The sequence below is a fragment of the Denticeps clupeoides genome, chromosome 18 (genome assembly GCF_900700375.1).
Source record: "Denticeps clupeoides chromosome 18, fDenClu1.1, whole genome shotgun sequence".
Taxonomy (NCBI): domain Eukaryota; kingdom Metazoa; phylum Chordata; class Actinopteri; order Clupeiformes; family Denticipitidae; genus Denticeps; species Denticeps clupeoides.
In genome coordinates this window covers 1,158,576-1,185,187 of record NC_041724.1, presented here as the reverse complement: position 1 = coordinate 1,185,187, position 26,612 = coordinate 1,158,576, and the positions used below count along the sequence as shown (strand labels likewise).

The 26,612-nt window shown below is 48.3% G+C and overlaps 1 protein-coding gene across 5 annotated transcripts in view; it reads right to left on the bottom strand.

Annotated features, from left to right (window-relative positions):
• Positions 1–26,612, bottom strand: part of diaph2 (diaphanous-related formin 2) — a 324,298-nt gene that overhangs the window by 34,652 nt on the left and 263,034 nt on the right. For all 5 annotated transcript variants that reach the window (XM_028959481.1, XM_028959484.1, XM_028959485.1 and 2 more), the window contains 3 exons: positions 19,916–20,080; positions 13,847–13,982; positions 81–173 (listed from right to left, as the gene is read on the bottom strand). In XM_028959481.1, the coding sequence (XP_028815314.1) occupies positions 81–173; positions 13,847–13,982; positions 19,916–20,080 (394 nt within the window). The remainder of the gene's footprint in view (positions 1–80; positions 174–13,846; positions 13,983–19,915; positions 20,081–26,612) is intronic.

Genomic DNA, 26,612 nt, shown 5'->3' with positions numbered 1-26,612 from the left:
GGCCCCGACGTATTGTAAGACATAATGAAGAGTTGGGGAATTTCGGAGGCTCGTGAGAAGTGCGGGTGGCGGGGCGTCACCGTTGCGCGGGGTCCGTTTCCTCCGGTCGCGGAACGCGGCTCCGGACTGCAGCGCCTCCATCAGGCTGTCCATCACTCCGGTTTCGTTCCCCTCTGCGAGACAAGAGAAGAAGAAGAGCGTTAGCGCACAGTCTGCACACAGCCTACTGGATGGGTTTAAAGGCTCGGCCAGATGAGAGGAGTCCTGTATAAATAGCCATAAAAGTGAGCGCCGCGGCACGTAGCCGTTCCCCGACTCCGGTGCACTCTGAAGAGCCCGAGGATGAAAGTATTCGCTGATGGCCATTGACAGATCTTCCTCCTGCAGCCGGTGCAGGGGAGCTAAGTGCTCTTTAGCAAGATTTAGTGGCGAGCCAGTCGATACTCCGGCCCTCTGTCATTGTTCTGTCGATGACAGTGTGGTCTGCTTTGAAAACATACGAGCCCCTGAACAGTTAAAGCATCCCTTTCCACCAAATGCACTGTGACGGGTCTCACGAGGGACCGGTGACAAGTCATACGGCCTGCGTGGATTTACTACAGACACCACACCATAAATCATGTCCCTCCGGCAATGCAACAATTAATGCAAATTGCACCAAACCTCGAGAATTTATTTATGACTTATTTATGTTTTTGTGCATTGTATTTGTCATTGGAAATAAAAACAACACGACCTCTTGTCATTTTTATTGACATCTGAAAGTGAAAGTGATTGATTTTGTCATTGTGAAACGCTGCAGGACAGCACAAGGTGACACAGCACAATCACCTTAGTGGGCAGCCATGTAAGGCGTGTGGGGACGATGGCTTGATCAAGGGGACCTCGGCGGCTCCTTGGGGGTTCGGGATTTGAACGGGATCAATGTCCTATGCACCTTAATATTTTACAATTTCATGCTTTATGTCTGTTTCCACTGTTTCAGCTTCAAACGGATTTGCAAATGCACTTAGTTTTGAGATAAAGTGCACGTTTACAGATTTTACTTGCACACATGCAATTTAACAGAACGCTCCAGCATGCACTGCAATTTCATCCTTTTATTTATTCCAGAGACGTTGGCAGGAAATCAGGAACTTCGGGCCTCGACAATCCTCATCTTGGTGGGACACGTGCATCCGTCTCCGGCCTATATAGTAATGAGCAGCCCGGTCTCTCCCCTTCGCGACTGTGGTCCAGAAAGGACATTATTTTAAAAACGGGATCATTAGGGTGACTTATCGTGGAGCGCGGGGGCGCGCCATCCATCGTTGCCTCCCGGGAAACGGGCAGGATTCCTCTGTCTGGCTCGGCGGGGAGGGAGCGTCCGCGGCGCTCGCTTTAGGCGGCACTTTCGCGGCGCGAAAGTAATCAATCTTTTGTTTTCCTCACACACATTCGAAAGCAGATGACAGTCAGCAAATTGAATTTATGAAGAGGGGGAAAAGTTGACACTGGCGCATAATTAATTTCAGGAAATGCCACGCGTTCCGGCAACGATGTGGGAGCGGCAGAAATCACAGCTCCAGTCAGAAAACACAAAAAGAAAATGAAGACGACGCAAAGTACATAAAAAGGCCTGCGTGCACTCGCCGTCCCCAGGTTCACTACACACTTGGCTGTAGGCCCCTCCCCGGGGTGACATCGCGATCGAATAATCTGCCCGATTAAATTAAACTAATTAAACCGACTCTTCCCGAGCAAACCTGGGCCGAGCAGGCACTGCTTATCTCAAATTGCTCCTCGCCGCTGCAGCAGATAGCGTGGCCCGCTATCCGTCTCCAGCTGCGTTGCGTCTCGTTGCGATGCTTCGTTGGCGTCCCGCGATGCTCGCGTGTGAAAGCGGAGCGGGCGGGTACCTTCGCGGGTCCAGGTAAACATTTATCTACACGCGCATGGCAGCCGGGAAGTTTTTTTGACAGCCCCTTCGTCATTTCCTTCTTCTTGGAGACCCAGACATCACAGGGGGCATTTGACACTTTGATCAATTCGTCCTAGTTCTCGCTTAACTGTAGCGCAATTCATCATCTGTAATGACCAGGACTTGAGAGCCGGATAGACTGGGTACAGAAGGGAGCGACTGCAGACACAAAGAAGCGAGAAAAAAAAAGACTAAAATTGGAATCGTTGCTCCCTGATGACCTGAAACTGCTCCATTAACAGTGTCCTATTGGACCAGCATCTTCCAGAACTGGCAGGACCTCTGCTCTCTCCAAATGGTTTTCTCAGAAACTGCCTGCGAGTACGAGACTCCAGCCATCTCGCATGCTACAAGAAACTGATATTAAAAAGCGAGAAGTCAAGAAGAAGGTGGAAAAAAGTGAAGTGCATTTCTAATCCCTCGGGTCTGGTTACACTCGCCACTGGCTTCACAAACACAACATGGACGCCTTTCAGTCCCAGCACTGAAATACAAAAATTCTCGCAAAAACGAGGCGAGACCAGGCAATTAGCTAACAGAATTAGCAATTATCTGCTGACATTGACTCGCTTCCACGGCACTTAAGCAAGTTTAGCATAGCACACCTAGCATAGTTTAGCATGGGTTTAGATTTAGGTAACAATAGCTTTAGTATATAAATATATATATTTTTAATTGTAGCATATTCGCATATTCGTTGCATAATCGTCGCTTTGGATAAAAGCGTCGGCAAAATAAAGTAAAGTAAAGTAAAGCATATCACAAATGGTGTTCAAACACATTTGTTGAGTGAAGCCAGGGTTTTAATACAGCCTGGTGTAATTCTTCTGTAATTCACACGGTGAACTTCGGAGATAAACGAACGCCCTTTTTAAGGCGCTACATTAGGTCTGACAGTTTTATTGTAAGACGGCGGTATTCCTCCGTTCCCAGTTATTACAGCCTTCTGTCCAGAGCAGGCGGCGGCGGGGCAGCTAATGGTCTCATTAAGAGCTTCGGGTCTGCCTTGCAGCTTCAAAACCTGAGGCGGTTATTACCGGGGCAGAGGTGGCCTAGCGGGTAGGACCCGAATCCCGAGCCACCAAGGTGCCACTGAGCAAGGCACCGTCCCCACACACTGCTCCCCGGGCACCTGTCTGGGCTGCCCACTGCTCACCAAGGGTGATGGTTAAAAGCAGAGGACACGTTTTGTTGTGTCACCGTGTCCTGTGCTTTACAGACACACCCGGCCTCCCACTCCGGTTCTCCTGCCGTTCTGCACGGTGCAGGACGATGCGGTGGAACCCCTCAGCCATGTGGAAAACGTGTCCTGGGGCCGTACTCTGCCTCTAAGCTAATAAATGTATGGATGCTCTATCAGAGCTTTTTAATTAGGGCCCATCAATCACGGCCGTCCGGCGGATCTGGGAGCGGTGAAAGTGCGTCAGGTCACGGAGTCCGGAGGGCCGGGTCGTGGAAGGCGCTGAGGACAGAAGTGAGACAATGAAGTGCCGAGCGCGAAACTCCCCGCCAGGCACTCCAACGCCGGAGGAATCTGACATTTCCATTATTTATGTAACACTGGCACGCTGTCACAGCACACTCGCACCTTTATTAAAACCCACACTTGTTCGCTATGCGCGGCTTAAAGACGCACGGATGACAAACTTCCCGCGCCTAAGACCGAACCAACAGGATTAGAGGCGAGCGCCCGGCGTGCCGCGGCATGCAAATGAAATCTCACGACTGGAAGCAAAGAAAAGGTGCAAGAAGAGTGCGGGGCGGGGCTCCGGTGGAGAGGACAACGCGACCCGCATTCAGCACCTGGCCAGACGAGGCCAGACACACGGCTCCAGACGGCCACGGCCAAGCCGGACGTCGCACCTCGCATCGGTGTGCCGCATCAGTGCGCCGCATCTGTCATCAACTCCAAAAGACGGAGGCACGGATGAACTTGCATTTATTGCTGGGCTCCATCTGCATTCAGCCGCATGGCCCCTTTTAAACAGCCAGAGAGAACGCCGCTCTCGTAATGATGCCGCAGTGTCAACACGGCCTGTTCATAAATTCAATTTGCTATCTGTCATCCCCTCCTCAAAATGTCTGAAAGGAGCAGGGAAAAAAAAACACTGAAAAATGGAATACTGACAGACCGACAAAATTCCCAATTATTCAACCACGACTGTGGATTAACAGCTCCGTCAATCGTACCAATCACATTACGTTATAACGGTGAACGGTGTTAATTCTCTGGTCACACCTGTGGGTTTTCTGCATTGACTCCAGAGTCCAAAGATCACCGGAGGTCTTGTGGAGTCCAGGCTCGTTTTATATTCCATCATCTAATTGACCCGCAGCATCGAATGCATGTTGAAATGAGATAAACGACCCTAAATGAGCCTCACGACCCCGACAGCCCCAGTAATTACAAATCCCTGCAAACGGCACGGTGGTGATTTTACAACATGCTTTGTAACCTGATTAGGGTAGTGAATAAAAATGCTCGGCCTGCACGTGTGCCCGATGCAGATATGCCCGCCATTGCATCCTGGTGTCGGGGTAGACTCCCCACCTCGTTCCTCTTCAGTTCCGTAATGAGCCTTAATAGGATTTGCCAGGGTCTGGTCAGAACTAAGGCCACGGTAGAAACAGCGTTGAGGAGGATCTAGAAACGGTATGCATTTCTAAAGGCTCGCTTCTTTGAGCCGTTTCCAGCGCATTCCTGCCCCATCTGGTGGCCTTCAGAAAGTAACCTGCACAATTAACCCCGTGCATTAGCACAGAAAAAAGCCTGTGATCAGCACGTCACTCCGCACGCCACTGTCCGCTTGCCTCTCAGATGCCTCCAGAAGGCCAGGATTTTATTCTCTTGCCATGTTCTTTCCTCTGCCTCTCCTCCCCGAAAGTGCATTAGCACCAGCAAGGTCAGGCCCACGCTGGGAGCCGCCTCACACCTGCTACAGAGCCTCGTCTTTCAGACTGGCCGGTGTGAAGCAAGGTCCGCGGCAGAGGCAGGTGTAGGCCGGGGGTCCGTGGTAAGGGCAGAGTGTGGAGCGAGGTCCTCGGTAGGGGCAAGTGCCAAGCGTGGAGCTGTGTCCCGGCCAGGGGCGGGAGCTGGGAGTTCGAGCAATAAGAAAGGTCCGTGGCAGGGGCGGGGGACGAGCGTGGAGCGAGGTTCGTGGCAGGGGCGGGGGACGAGTGTGGAGTGAGGTCCACGGCTTGGGATGAGCATGGAGCGAGGTCTACGACGGGACAAGCATGGAGCAAGGTCCGCGGCAGGGGATGAGTATGGAGCAAGGTCCATGGCAGGGGATGAGCATAGAGCAAGGTCCATGGCAGGGGATGAGCATGGAGTTAGGTCCACGGCAGGGGATGAGCATGGAGCTAGGTCCACGGCAGGGGATGAGTATGGAGCAAGGTCCACGGCAGGGGATGAGCATGGAGCTAGGTCCAAGGCAGGGGATGAGCATGGAGCTAGGTCCACGGCAGGGGATGAACATGGAGCTAGGTCCATGGCAGGGGATGAGCATGGAGCTAGGTCCACGGCAGGGGATGAGTATGGAGCAAGGTCCACAGCAGGGGATGAGCGTGGAGTGAGGTCCGCGGCAGGGGCGGGGGACGAGCATGGAGCGAGGTCCACGGCAGGGGACGAATGTGGAGCGAGGTGCGAGACAGGGGTGGGGGACGAGCATGGAGCGAGGTCCACGGCAGGGGATGAGCATGGAGCGAGGTGTGCTGCTATGGCGGGGGTCGAGTGTAGAGCGAGGGCCACGGCAGGGACGGGGCCGAGTGGATGGGGCCTAATGAATGGTTGTTTTGGACTGTTTTAGGCGAGCAGCTTGATTTGAAAACCCACTTACGGTCTCCGTAATTTAATTAGGGATGTGGCCACATCTGCTCCGGCCCCCGTCCACCAGTGCTGCGAGGAGCGTTATCCCTCTCTCAAAGCCCAGCGTGGCGCCACCGCGTCTGAGCGGGAGGCTGTTGGGCCGGAGGATGAGCTAGCAGTGCAGACTGCTGATTAGCCCGGCGTTTTACCAGGATGGAGGCAAGAGAGGCAAACTGCCGCACACAGCCCCCCTCTGAAAATCCCGCCCCTGCTCTGCTTTTGACGGAGCCGGCCGTCAATGGCAACAGAGAAAACGAAAAGCGGATTAGCCGGCGCTCTGGCTATTTGCAGTCGCGGCAGAGACGAAAAGCCCGGGAGATGCCCTGAATAGCTGGATGCATGAATAAATAAACAAAACAAAAATAAACCCTCCATCTGGATGGATGCTGCGGAGCCTCGGGCGGGGAGGACAGGGAGACACCAACGCTGCCGTCCCCCAGCCTCATCTAAACAATAATACCCTTTCATATCGCCGCTTCTGCATCTGTGTTTTATACCAAATTTAAGAAGATGTGCAAATAAAAATTAACTATCAGCATTTATGTAAAATCATTACATTTTAATGTCTCAGGCCTGTCTTATATTTGCACCAGTTTGGACTGTTTTGGTTCTGTTTAAATGACACAATAAATATATCAATAACTTGAACATAATAAGATAATTTTGGCACACAGGTCTACTTAAGGCGTACAAACAAAGAAAAAAATTGAACACCGCATGTAGGTTAGAAGCCCTTAAAAACAACCCCGATTCCGTCTGTCCGAAGTCATTAGCTGGTCAGTGGAATTCGGGCGGGCAGGTGAGGGCGCGGTGGGGGGCGGGGCTGAAGGAAGTTGGCCGGCTGTCCCTTGCTGTGTGGCAAAACAGGGACACGGTGTCATCCACGTTAATCTAAAGGTTGTGAAGACTGTCAACTTCCTTTTTCGCAGTGTAATATATTGCACTACAGTGACTTTTGTTTGCAACTACTCTGATAAAAATTTAACTTAATTTAAAGCAAAGAAATAAAAAAAAAGTTGCATTTTGATTATTTATTATCCCGTCTACTCGCTGAATAACAGGACCTTTTCTTACTTTCGAACGAGTGGCACACCTGCTAGAAAGAATCTTTCCTCGCCGTTCCCCCTCAACGTAATTAGGCTTGCGGCGGTGGCGGCGGCGGCGAGCACTGCTGTTTATTGCGATGAGACACTGATGGCCTTTGTAGTAAAGCTTAATTACGTTTGATTGATGAACACACAATTCGCAGGCCTCAGCCGTCCTGACGAGGAACAATCGGACCACCCATGGCTGGGAATTAATGGAACTCAACAGCGCGGGGGGGCGGGGCCACTCTCTGATGTATCCTCTCATTTCGGGCTTCGACCTGAGGGGGAGGCAGCTAAATTAAGTTAAAGTGGACCAAAGTGATTAGAGGCTTTCAGTGCTATCCTAATTAGGCTTTCCACACGAAACAGTGATCCAGAGTAGGAATGAAATTTTCTTATTTAAAAAAAAAAAAAGATTATTTGACATATGTATTCGAAGGCGAAAAACTCCAAGGACACGTAATGTAATAATTATGCAATCAAATCAAATCTTTCCACTGACACACATACACACACACACAGAACGATTATAGAAAACTAAATATATATATATATATCAGATTATTCCTGGATGTCACCCCGACCGACAAATTAAATTTTCCCATGTCGGTAGTTTATGGCACGCTAACTCGCTTCCTGACAGCGTAACGGGTGAAATTCGTGAGATGACGCCGCCTCGGGGCAAGACAGCGATTCTCCGGTTGATGGGGCACAATCTAACATGCGGTTATTTATTAGGATTGATGCAGTGGAGCAGATAAGCCCGGTGCCCTTGTTTCCGTCTTTCAAGGTAACGACGGAAAGATGGCGAAGCAGCGGCCGAAACGGAGACTTCGCTCACGTCCCGCATCCCGGGAGGCTCTGCATTATAATCTGGTGTTATTCAAACGAGGATGCAGCCGGGGCCGGGAATGCTGATTCACGTGGAGAACCAGGTCGAATACAAGAACATTCATATGATGCACGTCATCCGTCAATATCAGAAATATGTATTTACATAATCCGTGCAAAGGACCATTGCTGTTATAAATGTGGCTGTGAATCCTAACCTGGAAACCTAGCAATTGAAGTAAAGGGAAATGTGAAGTGATTGTCATTGTGAGACACTGCAGCACAGCACACGGTGCACACAGTGAAATTTGTCCTCTGCATTTAACCCTTGCTGAGCAGTGGGCAGCCATGACAGGTGCCCGGGGAGCAGCGTGTGGGGACGGTGCTTTGGTCAGTGGATCAGGATTCGAACCGGCAACCTTCTGATTACGGGGCCGCTTCCTTAACCGCTAGGCCGCCACTGCCCCGTCGTTCGTTATAAGTCCATTGGGGCAGGGGTGGTGTAACGGTTAAGGAAGCGGACCCCGATCCACCAAGGTGCCACTGAGGTCCCCTTGACGAAGGTCACCACACACTGCTCCTGTCATGGTGCCCACTGCTCACCAAGGGTGATGGTTAAATACAGAGGACACGTTTCGCCGTGTCACCGTGTGCTGTGCTGCAGTGTCTCACAATGACAAAAAAAAACAACGACTTTCACTTTTTTAAAAATCTGAATGCTTGAGGGACATATTTTTCACGCACAATATAAAAACGCAATGTGAGTTCACTAACGTCATACTCAGTAGTTTCAGCTGTCAGAACTCTTGAATTAAATCGCTGACGACATGTTGGCGTTGGTAGTGGGCGCGGTCACGTTTGGAGTGTAGGGGATGGAGGGGGGAAAACGGAGTTGAATTGATTTCTGACCGGAGAGGGTTTAAATGGTCCAGAATGAGGACTTGAGGGTAGTGACAGCTGTCAGTGATGCCTACAGGCTCCTCCCCGCTTTAAACGTTGCTCGTCACAAGTCCATCTTGTCGGATAACTGTTCTTTATTCTGAAAAAAACATGGCACGGGCCCGGAGTTATTAACCGACGCATTAAGCTGCGTCTGTCGGTTCTCCGGCTTACGAGAGGGGCTCACGGACACGTTTGAATTAAAACCAGAGAGCCCTGAAGAGACAGAACACAGCTTCGCCCCCGAATCCGCACGCCCCCGGGGATGCGACATCTTGTGAGGCGCAGACATGCTGTCAGGGCTCCTCTCCCCCGCCGCTGCGGAGTCACCTGTCGCACGGGGGCCGTGCCACGTCCCTGTCACACATCATCGTCGATTCGCAGCCACTGGGCCCGGCGAATAATTAAGAGTGGCACATCTGCACACCAGCACACGCGAGAAACCCTCAGACGTCGCATTACAGGTGTTGCTTCTCGCAGCTCCTTCGCTGCACGAACAACGCAGCGGACGTGCGGCGATGAACAGAAATAAGATTCGTACACCTTCAGCAAGTAAGACTGATGTCCCGTGACCACAACAGGCTTCAATCTCCGTCTCTCCTCCCGAAGTCGTCAGAAGGGGCGCAAACTCATCAACGGAACCTCTCTTCCGAAAAACCCGGTCCCCCCCGGTTCCATGCAAACTTCACGCGGGTTCCCCGTTCCCGTCAATCTCCCTCAAGTCAATTACCGGCGCCGCCGCCTGGCTCCCGCGCGCGGGAACGTCCCCGTAAAGTGACTCATCACGGAATCGGAAAACAACAATTTCACCGCTCTGGACCGTCTCCCTGGGCCACGCCGGATCGGAGAGCATTAACGCTGATACCGGAAACCGGCGCCACACTTTCAAGTTGCTGTGTGTGTGTGTGTGTGTGTGTGTGTGTGTGTGTGTGTGTGTGTGTGTGTGTGTGTGTGTGTGTGTGTGTGTGTGTGTGTGTGTGTGTGTGTGTGTGTGAATTCTAAAAAGAAAAAGTGGTGGCCTAGCGGTTAAGGAAGTGGCCCCGCAATCAGAAGGTTGCCGGTTCGAATCCCGATCCGCCAAAGTGCCACTGAGCAAAGCACCGTCCCCACACACTGCTCCCCGGTCGCCTGTCATGGCCGCCCACTGCTCACCAAGGGTGACGGTTAAAAGCAGAGGACACGTTTCACTGTGTGCACCATGTGCTGTGCTGCTGTGTATCACAAGTGACAATCGCTTCACTTTCACTTTACTTTAATATCAAGAACAGATTTCATTAAAGCGTGTTTTTTTTCCACTACTAAATGCAGCCGGTTTGTGTGTGTGTGTGAAAATGCAGGCCGCTGTCCCCCCGCGCTCGAAGGACGTCCACGTTCCAGCTGATCCCCGGTGCCACGTCTCATTCTGCTCAAAGTGCGGCGCGCGTCCGGGGCTCGTTCGAACGTGAGCGGACCTGACTGTGCTCGTCGGCGGGCGCCGCGACCCCGTCCGGGCGACTCCGGTCGGCCGGCCACGGGCACACGCCCGGGAGGTCCCGCCCTCGGACGGCCTCTGCGTGTGGCGTGTCGCGGTGCCTCATATCTGACGCGGCGATAAATACCCGGCGGGGGCTGGAACATCTTTCCCTGTTAGAGCAGGATTACGCTGGATTTAGGCCCGTTTTACTTCCGGCGCGTTAAGCAATTTGGTGAATGTTCAACATCTGGTCAGTCTGAGCGAATATGGAAATCCACTTAGAACAAATTAAAACAAATGGGGGGGAGCGGGCAATGATTTCATAAGCAATTTCCCCCATTAGTATTTCTAATATTTAACAAGGAAAACTGATTTAGCCCCACGCATCAATCACGCAACACGGACACACACTCTCGAACTTACCGAAGGGCACTTTCTACTTCAACCAAAAAAAAAAAAAACAGGGGGGGGGCTCTGGTCCCCCCCACCCCCCCCCCCCCCCCCGCCCGGACGCCACCCCGCTTAACCCTTAATGAGTTCAATTCTCATTAAATATGCATTGTTAATCACGCGAATGTGAAGCGGATTAGCGCCCAATTTAGAAAATGGCTTAAAATCCGTCTCCACACCAAAATAGCCCCTCGCAGCGGCGGCGCGTCCAACGTTATCCATCAAGTGGCCACCGCACCTCCAGAGTGACCCGAACCGCCACGTGCCGCCATGCAGATATGGAGATGTGCCGAGTTCGCTGGAAAGAGTACTCCCAATGGAAACCAATCATCATTTACCAAGGTTTCCGGCCAGCATCACAGCCCGTAATGACTTCTGTCGCAGCATCCGAGCGGTCTTCTATGTCTGCAGGATCCCACCGACGTTCTGGTGAGGGCCATGGCAAGTCCTTCAGCTTGTGCATTCTGCAGCAGATTTACGTGTGATGAACGTTGCTGAAGGCCTTTTTCTTTCATAAAACAGGGTTTTTATTAGCCATTCAAACGTGACTTCCTGTAGCAACACAGGGTGCCCACGTTTTTGCATGCCACCGAATGAATAGATATTGCTGACTGTTATAAACAATGCACAGATAATAAAATACCTATTAGTAATAACGCATACATTTTCTGCATTACGTTATTTGGGAATATGTTGATATAAGATTAACATCTAGATATACTGAGCATATCGAGCACGATGCGTAGAACTAGGACTTTATTCTCCACAGTATACTGCTAATGACCTCTCAGCCGGTCATCTTGACCCCGCCGTCCCGGGACGTCCCGCGGATGAGCCTAGAGTTTTAATTTTACGGCGTGTAGACGGTTGCCAGGATTCGTGGAAGACACAGTTTTGACTGGAGGACGTGAGGAGCCGCGTGCGACGCTGACATCTCTGTTCCCCGGGAACCGACTACATGCTACCACACATCCCGGATCCTAATGCTGTGTTAGATCAGCCCCAGTAAACAAGGTTATTCTCACGGAATCTTGACACAAACGAGGGTGCGGCTGGCGGCGTTTCAATGCCGAAGTCAATCGGCCGCCAGGTAGCGACTCCGTTAGCCCAAGATCTTCGCCTGAATTATACAGATCTGGGAAGGGCGGTGACTGCAGTGTGAGCTTGAGGGCAACATTAAGACGTGTTTTATTTATGAGAAGCTTATTACGGCTTCGAAAATAGAAATATCGCAGGATCCGGCGGACAGGTTTCTCTCCTTCGGCCTCTTGTTAGCTTTTCTCTGCGAGACGTGTTGATCTGTTGTGGACGAGGCGCTGAAAGGACTCAGAACCCGGAGAAACCCGCGCGCATCAATTATCTTGGAGAGCCGTGGCGGTCTGAATAGCAACTTGTCACTTTGCCGAACGTGGAGTGACTGAAATGTCCGCAGCGCGCGCTGGCATTTGAAGCTGGTAGTTGGGGTTTTTTTTTATGGCGGGGAAGAAAGCTCAAGCTCTGTGCATGTGTCAGAAAGAACAAAAAGAGCAGAGAGTCTGGTCGTGGCCGGGGGCGGGCGGCTCCATCTCGGCGGAGGCCAGCGAGACAGCGGAAGGTCTGCAAGCCGCCACCAAGATTACGGGCGCTATGATGGGGAGGCGAACGGCGTTTGAAATGTAAAGTGAGATTTGTTGAAGCGGCGAGCGCTTCAAGTTCTCTGTCTGAGTGTTTGGAAGATATTTCCGAACAGTTCCTGAGTTTAATGCCACCACTGCTTCCTCTTAGGCTAATAAGCTCATCAGGTGCACAGTAGAGCATTTTATAAGTCAGAAGAAACCAACACACTGGCACACTTCAAGCTGTATATTTATCAGGGTACCAAGGTTTGAGATGTACATCGTATGTACATCAAGTGTGTACACGTGTGCATTAAAAACCAGGCCACACCACCTTGGCTCCTCTTGGCTTCCCATTCTGAACCAGAATGGTGTTTTTGGGCTAACAAGATGTTGTCTATTGTTGAAGCTCATTTCCTGTCAAGTGAAGTGATTGTCAGTGGCCAGTGGATTTACGTATTCCAGAAACAGCACTTGTTGCCAGGATGTTTCCAGACCAGAGCTCCCATTGGCTAGCGCGAGCGACTATATATCCAACATCCTCCATTCGTACCTTCTGAAATTATGCAAACGAGCTGAAAGTGCGTCGAAGAACCGAGCAGAGCCACTTTGGCAGCAACACATAGGTTTAGCTGTTAACAGTTAGCCTTCATATCTCACTGGCTTTGATTTAAGATTGCTGGCTTCATGTTCACATTCAGATCCGTGGCCACCTGCCATTAACAGCCAGCCTGATTTAAAAGCATCGTCTTACTTTTGTAAGGAAGCAGGACACTATGCAAACTTCTAATTGATTTAATGCCATTGAGTCAGCATGTGTGGGGCATCATCCTGTGAAACAATGTGCTGCATTTACACAGACACGCATGTTAGAATCGATTTGAGCTTGTTTTATGAGTGCAGGGGTTTCATGGGGACTGTGAATATAGTGCATTACTCATTCAGCGCCGTTCAAAGCATCTTTCTGATGCCTTCATTCATTTCGTTTCATTTGAATCGTTCTTCTACAATGTTCTCACTGGTCATTAATCAGAGAAGAGACCTCAGAAGGCTGGAAATGATGTAAAATGAAGTATTTTAAATGCCTGGTAAAACCATTGCTGTTCACTAAATACTTCACAATATATATCAGCCAGCAGTGATAAGGGACACGGTATCAGTATGGGATAATAAAAGCTAGTATTCTCTCTTAATAATTTCAATGCCTGGAAGTAGACCCTCTGACCATCAACAGCAGCAGAATTGCAGCTAATAAATATTTTGAAATTAATCGCAATTATTATTTCAGAAATGCTGCATTTAATGCAGTGTGCGTTGTTGTTATTAACGATTAACATTAATAGCCCATTATATGCTTCTAATTTTGGATTCAATGTAGTTGAAGCATATAGTAGTCCTCTTACAAACAGGGCTGTAGTGATTTGTTTAAAATATTCAACGTGAGCGCATATGTAAGCACCTCAGCATCTTTCCCCCAATATTAAATATTGCAATCTTTTGTCTTTTAATGGCAATTAATCACAATGAATTCTTTTAAAAATGTGCAGTTAATTTTGTTATTAAACCTTTTTTATTGAAAGCGGTCTAAAGTCCCGACGTCTAATATTCGGGCCAATATGTTAAATCTTGGCTATGGTGTTTCCCTTCTTCCCAACATCCTACCTTTGTTCATGTCAATCAGCTGCTTCTTCTTCTGCTGCCGCTCAGCCTTCTCCCGCTCGGCTTTCTCCTTCGCCAGCTTGGCTCTCTTTACCTTCTCGTCCATTTCCCTCTTCTTGTGGTTCTCCTTCACAGCGTCCTAGAGCAGTGAGGCAGCGAGAGAGAGGGTCTGAGGAACGGTGACAATGAGGGTGGCACAACATAGAGGGAAGTGTTCAGACGTGCAGATGGCGGGCCGCTGCTCCGCAGTGTTGTGATAAACCAGAGAAACAACCGCCACGCGTTCCCTAACGTAACGGATGTTACCTCTGAGTCGAGTTGGCCTGGCCTCACGTATGAAAAGTGACCCTCCCTCCCGCTTCCAGGGCAGGAAAAAAGAAACGGGGATGTGGAGCAAAGGCGAGAACACTCAGACGTTCGAAAAGGTGGCCTGGAACCACAGGGGAGGGAGCAGGAGACCATCCTACATCTTATCTACTTCCCGAAATGCCATGGAGTTGTCACGACACGAGCGAGAGGAACAGAGAAGCTCACGAGGGGGGGCACACCACTGCGTAACCTTTCGAGCCGAGGGAACGTCTCTCCTCCCAGGGCTGGTGGCACCAACTCAGCGGAGCTTATCTAAGTGGGCAGGGTGTGTTCGGGCGTGTGCGCATGGCCCGATTTTAATGAGGGTCGACAGACGGCCCCCTATCCGGGTCCCGGGGGTCTCTGACATTCGTGCCACGTTCGGTACTAAGACAGAGGGATTATGGGAGCTGGTGGGAGGACAAAAGCTTGTCACTGCAGTCAATTGTGGCTCTGTTCAAGGACAAGAGCCTTTATTGTCACAGTCTCCTTTTCAAATGACAAGGACAGGAAGTAAGAGTGCATCGTGGGAAAAAAACTCAGGTACAAATAGAGGTATAAAGTGAAAATTAGGGAGATGTGGTCGACCTGTGCCTGCATATGAATGGATATACTGGGACAGGAAAGGGGGTTAATGGTTTTAATGACGGCTTTAATGTGCAATCTGTTTCCTTTTCGGAAAACCCTGGGATTAGTTACAAGTTTGGGCCACAAAAGGTAAGAAATATGAAAGATAAGATCTTGTCAAAGTGTAGCATCGTTAATTGGAAACATCATTTATTCATAACTACAGAAGTGCCTTCCTTCTGGCAAAACTTAATTTCTCCCCTTTTTTCTTAATAATAAACAAACAAGCTATTTTGTCTGTAAACATGATTACACTACATAATTATCGCCATGGCAACAAACGTGCACCGCCTCCGCCGCTGTCGCGTAGCCCATAGCTAGCGATTATGATTTTATCAATTTCCTTAATTGCCCTCTACGTTTTGGGAATCCGTGCGACAGACGAACAACGGCCAGAGGGTGTGATTCTGCGGCATTTACGGATTTTCCCGGGTAAAATGTACCCGTGCTGCAGGTACCCGGCCTCCTGTGGTAATGAGCGCCTGCAAATTAAAAATACATGAATGCGTTTAAGTAAATCGGCCCATTCGGGTCTGTGACTCAATAAACACCTACTCAGTGACTGAGTCTTTATCTTGGCGACGTTGGCGCTGAAACGCTCGTCCTCGATCACCGTGATCTCACTGGGGTTTCACGGCCGGATCAATGGCCAGTGACACACAGCACTGGTATCTGACTTCCACAGACACGTGACGCGTTAAAAAGGATCCAAATAAATAAATAAGGTCGTAAAAAATGCAGCGTGTCACTGGTGGCCACTAATCAATGCATCAAGGCAAATTAGATGCGATAATTGTGTTTACGCACCAAATAACCCAAAGTTACTTAGAAAGCAGATCATCAGAAGGACAAAAAAATAAAAACTAACCATTAGCGAGGCTGAAGACACTCACTCACTCAAAAAAACAACATTTCCAGTGCTGGAAATGTAATTATAATGATGTTAATTTGTGTCTAAATGGATCATTTGTGTTGCAAAATTGCGGAAATCGATACAGCATTAATGGACGGGACCAGACGTTTCACCACGACTCTGTCACAGATTAGAAAAAAGAAACGTAAGGAACCTATTTAGAATCAGTTTGATGGAAACGTTAAAATATTATTTGCGTTAAATTAAAATAAGGCCATGCCTACATGCTTAGTTACATACAGAAACCAAAATCAAAAGAGGGTTGTAAACCGGCCACATTTTTACATTGGACTGAACTGAACATTATGTTATTCCATATTGTATCAGAATCTCGGAATTGAGGCATCAGATCGTGACGTAGCTGCTAATATCCAGCCTTACTGCAGTGCACAAGCATCATTCGTATTACATATCATACTTTAAACACACTGTGGCTTCTGTGTCATTCGTTGTGGAGACCCAGAGACGAGTGGACACTTTCACCCACTCCGGTGCTTGAATTCCTGAGCGTCCGTCTCCCATGTCCTGAGCACAGGCCTGCAGCTACTCTGCACTCGGATATTCTCTCAATAATTCATAAATGCTGTTTGCTCTTTCTCCCTGACCCCTACACATGCACTGTCCAGCGTGTAAGCGTGTGTATGTGTGTGTGTGTGTGTGTGTGAAAACAGACAAAGTTGATGGAGAGAGAAAATCCCCTTTGGTTCAGCTTCGTTTTCTCATTATCTCTTTGTGGGAATTCCAATTACTGGACATTTATACGCGACTGAACGAAATGAGAACCACTGCATGTGTTTCTGGGCCACATTCACCACCATAATACACAGAGAGAAAGTAATCTTGGCACTAGCGGGAAAGATGAGGTCAGCAGAGCTGCAGAAACTACCCAGCAGCACTTTCTTCACTGAACCGAATTCATGATTAATAAAACACAATACCATATTTTCACAGGGTTATATAAGACATGCTGTGTGGGTTTTGTTCACTCATGCCACATTCATTGGTTCACTGGCATGGTCACGTTCACTAGGAATTAAAGCGCCTGATAACCTGCATGTTGGTGTTGATAGTGGGCGTGGTCACGTTCACTAGGAATTAAAGCGCCTGATAACCTGCATGTTGGTGTTGATAGTGGGCGTGGTCACGTTCACTAGGAATTAAAGCGCCTGATAACCTGCATGTCGGTGTTGGTAGTGGGCGTGGTCACGTTATCTGGAATTAAAGCGCCTAATAACCTGCATGTCGGTGTTGGTAGTGGGCGTGGTCACATTAGCTGGAATTAAAGCGCCTGATAACCTGCATGATGGTGTTGGTAGTGGGCGTGGTCACGTTATCTGGAATTAAAGCGCCTAATAACCTGCATGTCGGTGTTGGTAGTGGGCGTGGTCACATTAGCTGGAATTAAAGCGCCTGATAACCTGCATGATGGTGTTGGTAGTGGGTGTGGTCACGTTCACTGGAATTAAAGTGCCTGATAACCGGCATGTCGGTGTTGGTAGTGGGCGTGGTCACGTTCGCTGAAATTAAAGTGCCTGATAACCTGCATGTTGTTGTTGGTAGTGGGCGTGGTCACGTTATCTGGAATTAAAGCGCCTGATAACCTGCATGTTGGTGTTGGTAGTGGGCGTGGTCACGTTCGCTGAAATTAAAGCGCCTGATAACCTGCATGTTGTTGTTGGTAGTGGGCGTGGTCACGTTATCTGGAATTAAAGCGCCTGATAACCTGCATGTTGGTGTTGGTAGTGGGCGTGGTCACGTTCACTGGAATTAAAGCGCCTGATAACCTGCATGTCGGTGTTGGTAGTGGGCGTGGTCACGTTGACTGGAATTAAAGCGCCTGATAACCTGCATGTTGGTGTTGGTAGTGGGCGTGGTCACGTTCACTGGAATTAAAGTGCCCGATAACCTGCATGTTGGTGTCGGTAGTGGACGTGGTCACGTTGACTGGAATTAAAGTGGAGTAGAAAGGGAAGAGATGGACGCTGCGTTACACCTGGGCGTGTCACTAATTGACAGGAGGGGTTTAAATCATCCAGAATGAGGAAGTAGGGGGTGTGAGAGCTGTCAATCATGCCTACAGCCACTTAAGGTACACAGATTAATAGAAGCCACCCTCTTTTCAGTGGTGCTAAGTAAGAATGTAACGTACAGAGAACTAAACAAGTCTGAGCCGAGCACACACAGCAATCATCATTACTGCTGATGTCAGGATATTATTGTGTTTATGACACATGGTTGATGGGATTGGAAGAACACGAACACACAGACAAGCACAAGGCTAATTTTGTGAGTCATGTTGGCAATGCTCTGTGACGGAGCTCCTCACCTCTTGTGGTTTTATTGGTCTTATTAGCAGCTCATTCAATTATGGAGTAAGACTGCTGTTAGCTCAGCCCACATCTGCCGCGCTTTGATAATTCATTACGACCCAGGCATTTCGTCCACTGCTGCTGGTCAAAATTTCAGACAGGCAAATTTCAGATGCTTTTTTGGTGTGTGCAGGTTATGACATTTGGAAACAAACTTGTCTTGTTTATGAATTTTCATTTGCATGCAACAGAACAGAGAGCATATGCTGATCCGTCAACCCCTCAAAACGCTGGCGTGCCATAAATACATGCGTCAAGGGAAATCAACGTTAATCTTTAAAGAAGACGAATGTGAATTTTTATAATAACCTGGGGCCTGGCGAGCCACAATGTCCATTTGCCGGGCCGGCTGGATCCAAAGTAAATGATGGTGGCCGTGGCCGAGCCCCCCCCCGTCAGGTTTATTAATAAAGGTTGGACGGGTTCTGGATACGCCATTTAAATGGCGTATCCAGGCGACAGAACCTTGATTTTGGGACTACAGAACGTACTCCTTTATCTCAATCCTGTCAATGCTCTCCAGTCGGACGAGTTTATAAGCGGTGGGTTTAATTGCGACTTCAATTTTTTAACAGTGAGAGAGCTCACTCCAGAAAAAAAAAAAAGAAGAAGAATATGTCCTTTTTTTACATTCGCAAATGCCTTTTATAGGCGGTCCTTCAGGGAGGCGGCGTGGTGATTTTCCGGATACTTTGATCAGCAGAATGAAAGGCGTCTGCAGATGCGGCTCCGACTGTAAAGTGAGGACGGGGGGACCTTGCCATTCAAATTAATGGGTTTTGAAGACTTTGACGATACCTTCTGGACATCATGTCAGCGCACTGACACATTTAATTGTTTTGTTTTTTTACCCGTTTTGGGGGACTGGAAGGGAAACGTCTGAAAGGGTGAGCGAGGGGAGGGCGCTTTAAACACGCTTTAAGAGATTTGCTCCCCAGAGGTGGACTCCGCTTTGTTCCGATGATGAAGAAAGCATCACCGCGAGGAGAAACCAATTGGGCTCCGGATCAAAATGACTCGAATAAAAATGTTAGAACAGGAGCCGCTCGCTGCGGCCAACAGAAGTCTGCGTAATTTGCCAACGACAGGTTACAGAAGAAGCGCGTATAATTACCACCTCCACGCAAAACAGGGAAACGGCCAATTAAAAAAGTTGCCATGACACCATTACAGACAGCTTTTAATATATATATATATATATTTTTTTTTTTTTATTAAATGCAATTAGCTGACATAAACGTTTGGCATCAGCCTCGTTTGAATTTAAAGAAAGAAATCAATTAAAGCGATAATCTTTCTCCGATGCTCGGGCTTCCTCGCCGATCCGGCGGCTCCGGTGAACGCCCGGCCCCACCTGGCTGCGTCCAGATTGGCACTTTGAAGTGACAGCAAGGAGGCGTCAGCGGCACTTCCAACACACGCAGCGACAGCCTAATGAAACTCCATTTAAGGGATAAGAAGCTTCCGGAGTCTCTTTTATCGGCGCAGAACTTAACACGCTGGGTAATGTATTATACATTCCATTCTCGGAGCGGTTTATGTACGCTTTAATCTCCCCCATAAGCCCGTCCTTCGATCTGCACAGAGGTCTGTCAGGGAAAATTTCTTTATCGACTTGGATGAAGAAGTTCTTTCGCCGCCTACTCTTAAGTTCTTTATTTTTTCCTTAGCTGCCTGCTACTGCTTAACATTATACTCTGATAAAGCAGAAAATAGCTTACGGATTCTGGGGGGTTCTTGATTGTCTCCTTGATTGTCTCAGCAAAGTCTTTTTAAGTATTCTGCATTTTTGTACAACGGTGCAGTGCAACTCACCAGGAAGAGGGAGCGGAAGGTCGCCAGGTCGCCGAAGAAGTCCTCGATGCTGAGCGTGTGCGGGTCGAAGGCGAAGTAGCTGCCGAGGCTCTCGTACAGCTTCAGCATGTTCTTGTGCATGATGGCCAGCTTCTCGTACTGTTCCCTGGCATGCTTCGAGAAGCCGTATATGATTATGGTTAAGGAACACACCGTCTGAAGGGCACGACGGTGGACATTTGCATATGCATATGATGTTATGATGTAATAAACGTTAACATTTTCACTTTAATATTCATTTTTGTAATACAAACATTCTTGCTATAATAACTATGAAAAAAACATTTTTTCCAATATATTGCAAGTAGTTCTTATTTTCTGATTGGCTGAGAAGTCAAAAAGGTTTAAAAAGGTGACCATGTGCTTCTGAAGGACGTTCTGAAACTGTCAAAATCTCACATTTTAAATAAATACAAACAGGTGATAAACTCCTGGTTCAAGTCTTTCAATATATTGACACTGGTGTGCTTAGTTACTGAGCTTGACCTCTGGCCTCTAGCCTGAGAGCACCGTGCACTCACCACGCTTTCCAAGCTCTTACGCTTCATTTTCCGATAAAAGCTCAATCCTACCCATCACATTTGGCAGTTTTTGCAGGCTTGTACATTTACGTGGAAACCAGTAAGCCAGAAAGCGACTTTTCTGGCGCTGCACCGGAAATGCGGATCCCTTTTCGAGGTGCCGGGGCGCATGATGGAACGAGCACTGATCGCAGCCATTGTTCCATTGTTTTTCCCAACAAAAGTGGGGGTCAGCGCGCCTCGGGCTTCGCTACGCTACAACGTGTAATTTACTGAGCAGACAAAGCGGCTTCTCGCCGCCAAGCAGCGACTGTCACTTCCTGTCACCGTCTTTGGCAAACCACATATCAAGGAGACTTGGACTGTCCTCCAACGTGCATTACACACACAGAGAGACAAAGCAGAAACCTGGCACAATGAAAAACGTGAGCACAACGTACAAAAAAAAGGTGAAGTGAGCTGTCACGCCTAACATTTTAGCGCTGACGCAATGTAAATAAACAGGTTACGGCAGGTTGAATCGGTTGGCTTGCATTACGGCAATGCTGAAATAATAGGTGTGACAGAATACTTCCGTTTTTTAAGTTTAAGTATTACAGTGTAAGGATGAAATGAAAAAAAGTTTTTTCTCATTACGGTAGTGTTATGTCCCTGGACGTACGCTCCCACGTGTTCTGTGTGGCTGGCTGTGTTTTTGTGTCCTGTCTCTTTTAGGTTGACTTGAGGTTGAGGTTGAAGTTTATTGTCATATGTACAGTGCACAGAGCACAATGAAGTTCTTACTTGAAAACCCCTCCCTCGCAGACAGAACATAGAACATGATACATAGAAGACATAGAAGACAAAGTGCAGCAGCAATAAATAAATCACAGAAGGACATATCTAAGTTGCATAAAAAAGTGAATGTGCATAATTTAAGTGACAGTGCATACTATGTGTTGAACTTTGGGGGGAGTTGAATTCTACCATCTGCCTATTGGTCACCTCCACCTATATAAAGAGACTTTGGATGGTGTTCAGGAGGTCCCCAGGGTCTGCTAGGCCCGCACTCTTTGGGAGTAAGTGGGATTCGAACCCGGGTTTTCTGGTTCATAGGCGAGTGTGTTACCCACTATGCTACTACCACCCTATCACTACCATCACCGGTGCTCACACAGAGAAACGAGGAAGAAACAATCGAGGGACATTTGACAAGGGCACAGTAGGATCGAGCTTGGAACTTACTGCGCTGATTAAAAAGAACGGGAATCTCCCGTCACTGTCTTCCCGGTCCTCGCACGTGACAGTATCCCAGAAAACAAACTCCGAATGGGCAATAAACCTGATTCTGATTCCTTCTGCCTGGCAGTGGTGGGCTGGTTTCAGAGAGAGAAGAACGAGCAGAACTGGCATAAAAATGGGCAGGAGCTGCTCTTCATCAACCACACCCAGGAGGACTTCAGGCTCCCGGCAGGATATTTCATTTCTATTCAAAGCCGGCATCAAACCACACAGCACACACACACACACACACACACACACAGAGTAAAGAAGATAGTAAAATGTTCCAGGCTGTCCAGTTTACTCAATTCGGAGCCTTCATATGGCAGATGAAACCCGTGTGTTTCTAGAAGGCTCCCTTTGACAGATGTGAGCGCGCTGATATGAGCGAGCTTGCAAGGCTTTGGTGCTTTGCACTCGCAGGCCCCATCGCTGGGGACAGGGCTGGGCCCTTCGCCGCACGTTATTTCCACATCAAAGACGTGTCACATTGACGGGAGCCAGACGTGCACTGTCCTGCAGCACTGCCAGCGTGAGTCCTTCTCCAACAGCATTTCTCACCCCCCCTTTCTCTGTGAACTTTCAAAGCGCGCTCTCTCTCTCCATGCCTTTCCCTTCCACACATCACCTGGTCTTCAAAAGCTGGTAGAAACGCTGGGGTCTCAAGGTAAACATTATGCAGCTTCCGCATCCAGGAAGCTGCTGATTGCCACTCTTTTCTCACTCCCAAGATGTTTTCAAAGGGAGAGGAGAAAACACACTTCCTCTTCTGCACTGCATCGTACGTGCTGTAGTGTACCTGGACTGCTGATCTGAAGGCGGTTCTCCACCGTCTGGCTCAATATCGGTCCACATTGTCCCAGGCCCAGTGCAGTAACGTCACATCAAGTGTTAGAGAAGTAAACAGGAAGTGCCTGCTAGCTGCTAGTTACCTGTATGTTGGAGAGGGGTGTCCCAAAAGAAGAAGTTTTGATTGACAGCTCTCACACCCCCTACCTCTACATTCCAACCCCCCTCATGTCAATAAGTGACGCGCCCAGGTCTAGTGCAGCGTCCTTCTCCTCCTCGGTTCGCTTCACTTCTAATGAGGGATGCACTGACCCGATCAGAGTTTCGGATATTGATCAAATGATGATTCAAATAATTGGATTGGGTGTCGATCTAATAAACCACTCGATTCACGTTTATATTTGTACACTGCATCAACCACATCATCTTACCACCATGAGGCCTTCTGGCAGCATAGAAACAGCTATAGACCTACTTTTCAGGTTGATAAATGAAAGAAGTAAAACTACGATGCACAGTGACGCTTTAACCACGCCTACTTCATGCTGTTAGGTGAGCATTCGGAGCATCAGGTCACCCTCGCTCACCTCAATATGTCATGATCATTTTTGCACTCTACTATAACTGATTCTTAATTGAATGTGTTTTTCACATTTTTCCTCTAATTTGTGATTTTTATTATTTATATAGAACATTTAATTCCTGACATTTGTTGCACTTTTTCTATTATTGGAACTGTACAGTTTGTTTATTTTATATTTATTTTATTTTATTTATTTTTCTTTATGTTGTAAACAAAAAAAGATGGTAATAATGTGTATTTAATAAATGTATACATAGATTTTTTTGTTGTATTGCCTTTCAAGTAAAGAAAACAGTATTTAAGTGAATATTTAGGTCTAAAACGTAACAGAATAACAGTCTCCGCCCCTGAAAATGGATTAATAGATTAATATTGCTATCGGATCGGTACGCGTGATCGGCCGATATCCAAGCTCTAGGCATCGGTATCAGAATTGAGAAAACCGGATTGGTCCTAATTCCAATATACACAAAGTCAGTGGACATCAAAAACCTGACCACGCCCACTGCCAACACGAACATGCAGACAGTCAGCGCTTTAAATGGAGGCTTCTAATGGGTGGATATGAACTCTGCAGTACATCTTATTCAATACTGGGAAAATATGGCCACCACCACCACCACCTCTCACAAATCACCGCTCCTGCCGTAGCCTTAGACCAGGGTTCTTCAGCCATGGATCACGAGTCCAAAGGTTTTCAGTGCTCCCTGGTAGTTACGGATTCTGATTGGAGGGCTGGAAAATCAACACCTGGACCTTCGGAGCTTCATGCCCTGATGGAACTTCCACAGAAAACATCTTTCCACAGTCAAAGTCACCCTCTTCTACACAATCCAAATCAGAGAACTGGCCTATGGGGTAACACACTGGGTAACACACTCGCCTATGAACCAGAAGACCCGGGTTCGAATCCCACTTACTACCATTGTGTCCCTGAGCAGGACACTTAAGTGTCTCCAGGGGGGGACTGTCCCTGTAACCACTGATTGTAAGTCGCTCTGGATAAGGGCGTCTGGTAAATGCTGTAAATGTAAATGTAAATGTAGAGAAAAAAATGGCGGAGAAGTCAGGTAACGCGGGCACCCCCATGCGCATGCGGAGGCCAAAAAGCCTCCTTAATAAATCTGGCAAAAGCCGGACCCATTAATGTTTTCTTAACGCCTTCCTACGAGCCCGCCGGCCCGGCGCTGGAGGGCCGAGATTGGCTGTCCGACTCAGTCAGGCTCTGCCTGTCCAAGAGAACCGGCAGGAAGTGGGTCCGGCGGCAGATTAGATTTGCAGCCGGAATAATAACCTGTTGTGCCGCGGTGCAGGCGAGGCCTGTCGCTTCCCGCGGAGAGGGACGCCGGCACGGCGCCAGGCCCGCCGTCTGTCCGAGGGGATAAAGCGGGCAGCCTCGCCTAATCAGAAGCGATACGACCCGCGGTTCGGGTTTAAGTATTTCAGGTGGCCGCGGAGAAGCGCGGCGGGCGGGAGATCGCCGGAGTTTGCCGGAGCATTAGCGTCGAGAGATAACCTCGGTTCGGGGTTCAATTCCGTTCCTGGGTGGGCCTAAAGCCGCCTTCCCGGCACCGCTGTCTGGCTGCGGGAGCAGAAGCTTCAGCCATTACACCCGGCTTTACCAAAAAATACCGTAAATCTTCACTTAAGTAATTACATTGACCTCCGGGCAAAATAATTAAAACGAGAAGGAGCGTCGTTACCCGCGCACCGTCGACTCAGGTGTATGGATGCTGGTTTCGAGAGAGAGAGGGGGAGAGAGAGAGAGAGAGAGGGATGGGGATAGAGAGAGGGAGAGATAGAGGGAGATAGAGATGGAGAGATAGATAAAGAGAGGGAGAGAGATATATAGATAGATAGATAGATAGATAGATAGATAGATAGATAGATAGATAGATAGATAGATAGATAGATAGATAGATAGATAGATAGATAGATAGATAGATAGATAGATAGATAGATAGATAGAGGGAGAGAGATATATAGATAGAGGGAGAGAGATATATAGATAGAGGGAGAGAGATATATAGATAGAGGGAGAGATAGAGAGATAGAAGGAGATAGAGATAGAGAGAGATAAAGAGAGGGAGATAGATAGATAGATAGATAGATAGATAGATAGATAGATAGATAGATAGATAGATAGATAGATAGATAGATAGATAGATAGATAGATAGATAGAGAGAGAAAGAGAGGGAGATAGATAGATAGATAGATAGATAGATAGATAGATAGATAGATAGATAGATAGAGATAGATAGATAGATAGATAGATAGATAGATAGATAGATAGATAGATAGATAGAGAGAGAGAGAGAGAGAGAGAGAGAGAGGAGATAGAGGGAGATAGAGAGAGAGATAGTCAGAGGGAGAGAGAGATTGATCTTGGGGGGAAAAAAGAAAAAGTTGATTTTGTATCACATTGCAAAAAAAAAAAAAGTCATGCCGCGGTGAAAGATGCTCTTGAGTCGTTCCAACGTAATTAACACAGCGTTTTAGTGGGGTGAGGGGGGGTGGAGTCATCGCCACCGTAGCCACGCTGTCCGTAGCCATGGCGTGATTACGCGATCGGATCTCCCGCCACTCCTCCGCGTGTAATTACGCTTCATTGTACAGCTGCACGGCAATCAGAGCGCCGGTGAAATCAAACCACCGGAGCAATCCGCCACAACCGTCGAGACTTGCACGTTACGACACCATGATTTGGCTATTGTAACGTCTCTAATGACTGTATTGGGAGAATATTTACCGCAGCAAAGAAATAAATAAATATGCAAGCAGAAATTATGCAGATGAGTCGGAGGAAGAGAGACGAAAAAAAAAAAAAAACTGCAAGTTCTGAACGAGACGAAATCCAGACGACTTCACATTGATTAGACATTTTGGAAAAAACCTGCAGATGTAGGATGCAGAATGCATAAGTGATAAAGATGCCTAATGAGCTTCAGCACACACACACACACACACACACACACACACACACACACACACACACACACACACACACACAATTTTATTCCAGTGCAAATGGCTTTTAAGTTCATAGCGCTGGCTGTCCTTTCATTCTCTACAGCTTTCTTATCTGTGAGTGGGCCTGTCGTCTGAGAGTGAGCACTGCATGCAGATCAGACTCGGCTGTGTGTGTGTGTGTGTGTGTGTGTGTGTGTGTAGGCTCAGTACCATCTCACCTCAAAGCTCTGTAATTAAAACCACGGCTCCGAGCAGGAAATGGGATGTGATGTGGCCACCGCCGAGGCGGACGGGCAGATAAATGAATTTCCCCGTCCGGCCGCTGCAAGGTCGCGACCCCCCCCCCTCCCGTCACACCGCGTCCCTTCGCCGCATCAACGCGGAAATCCTCTCCATCATCCTCATTTGAAAAATTAAAAGCGGGATTCAGTGTCAATTTCACTGTCAATTTATTCCGCATCCCCCCTGGTCGGATGAAATATTAATGGCGGGGAAGCGGCTCTCCTCCGCGCCGCGCCGGATCCCAGCCGGTTA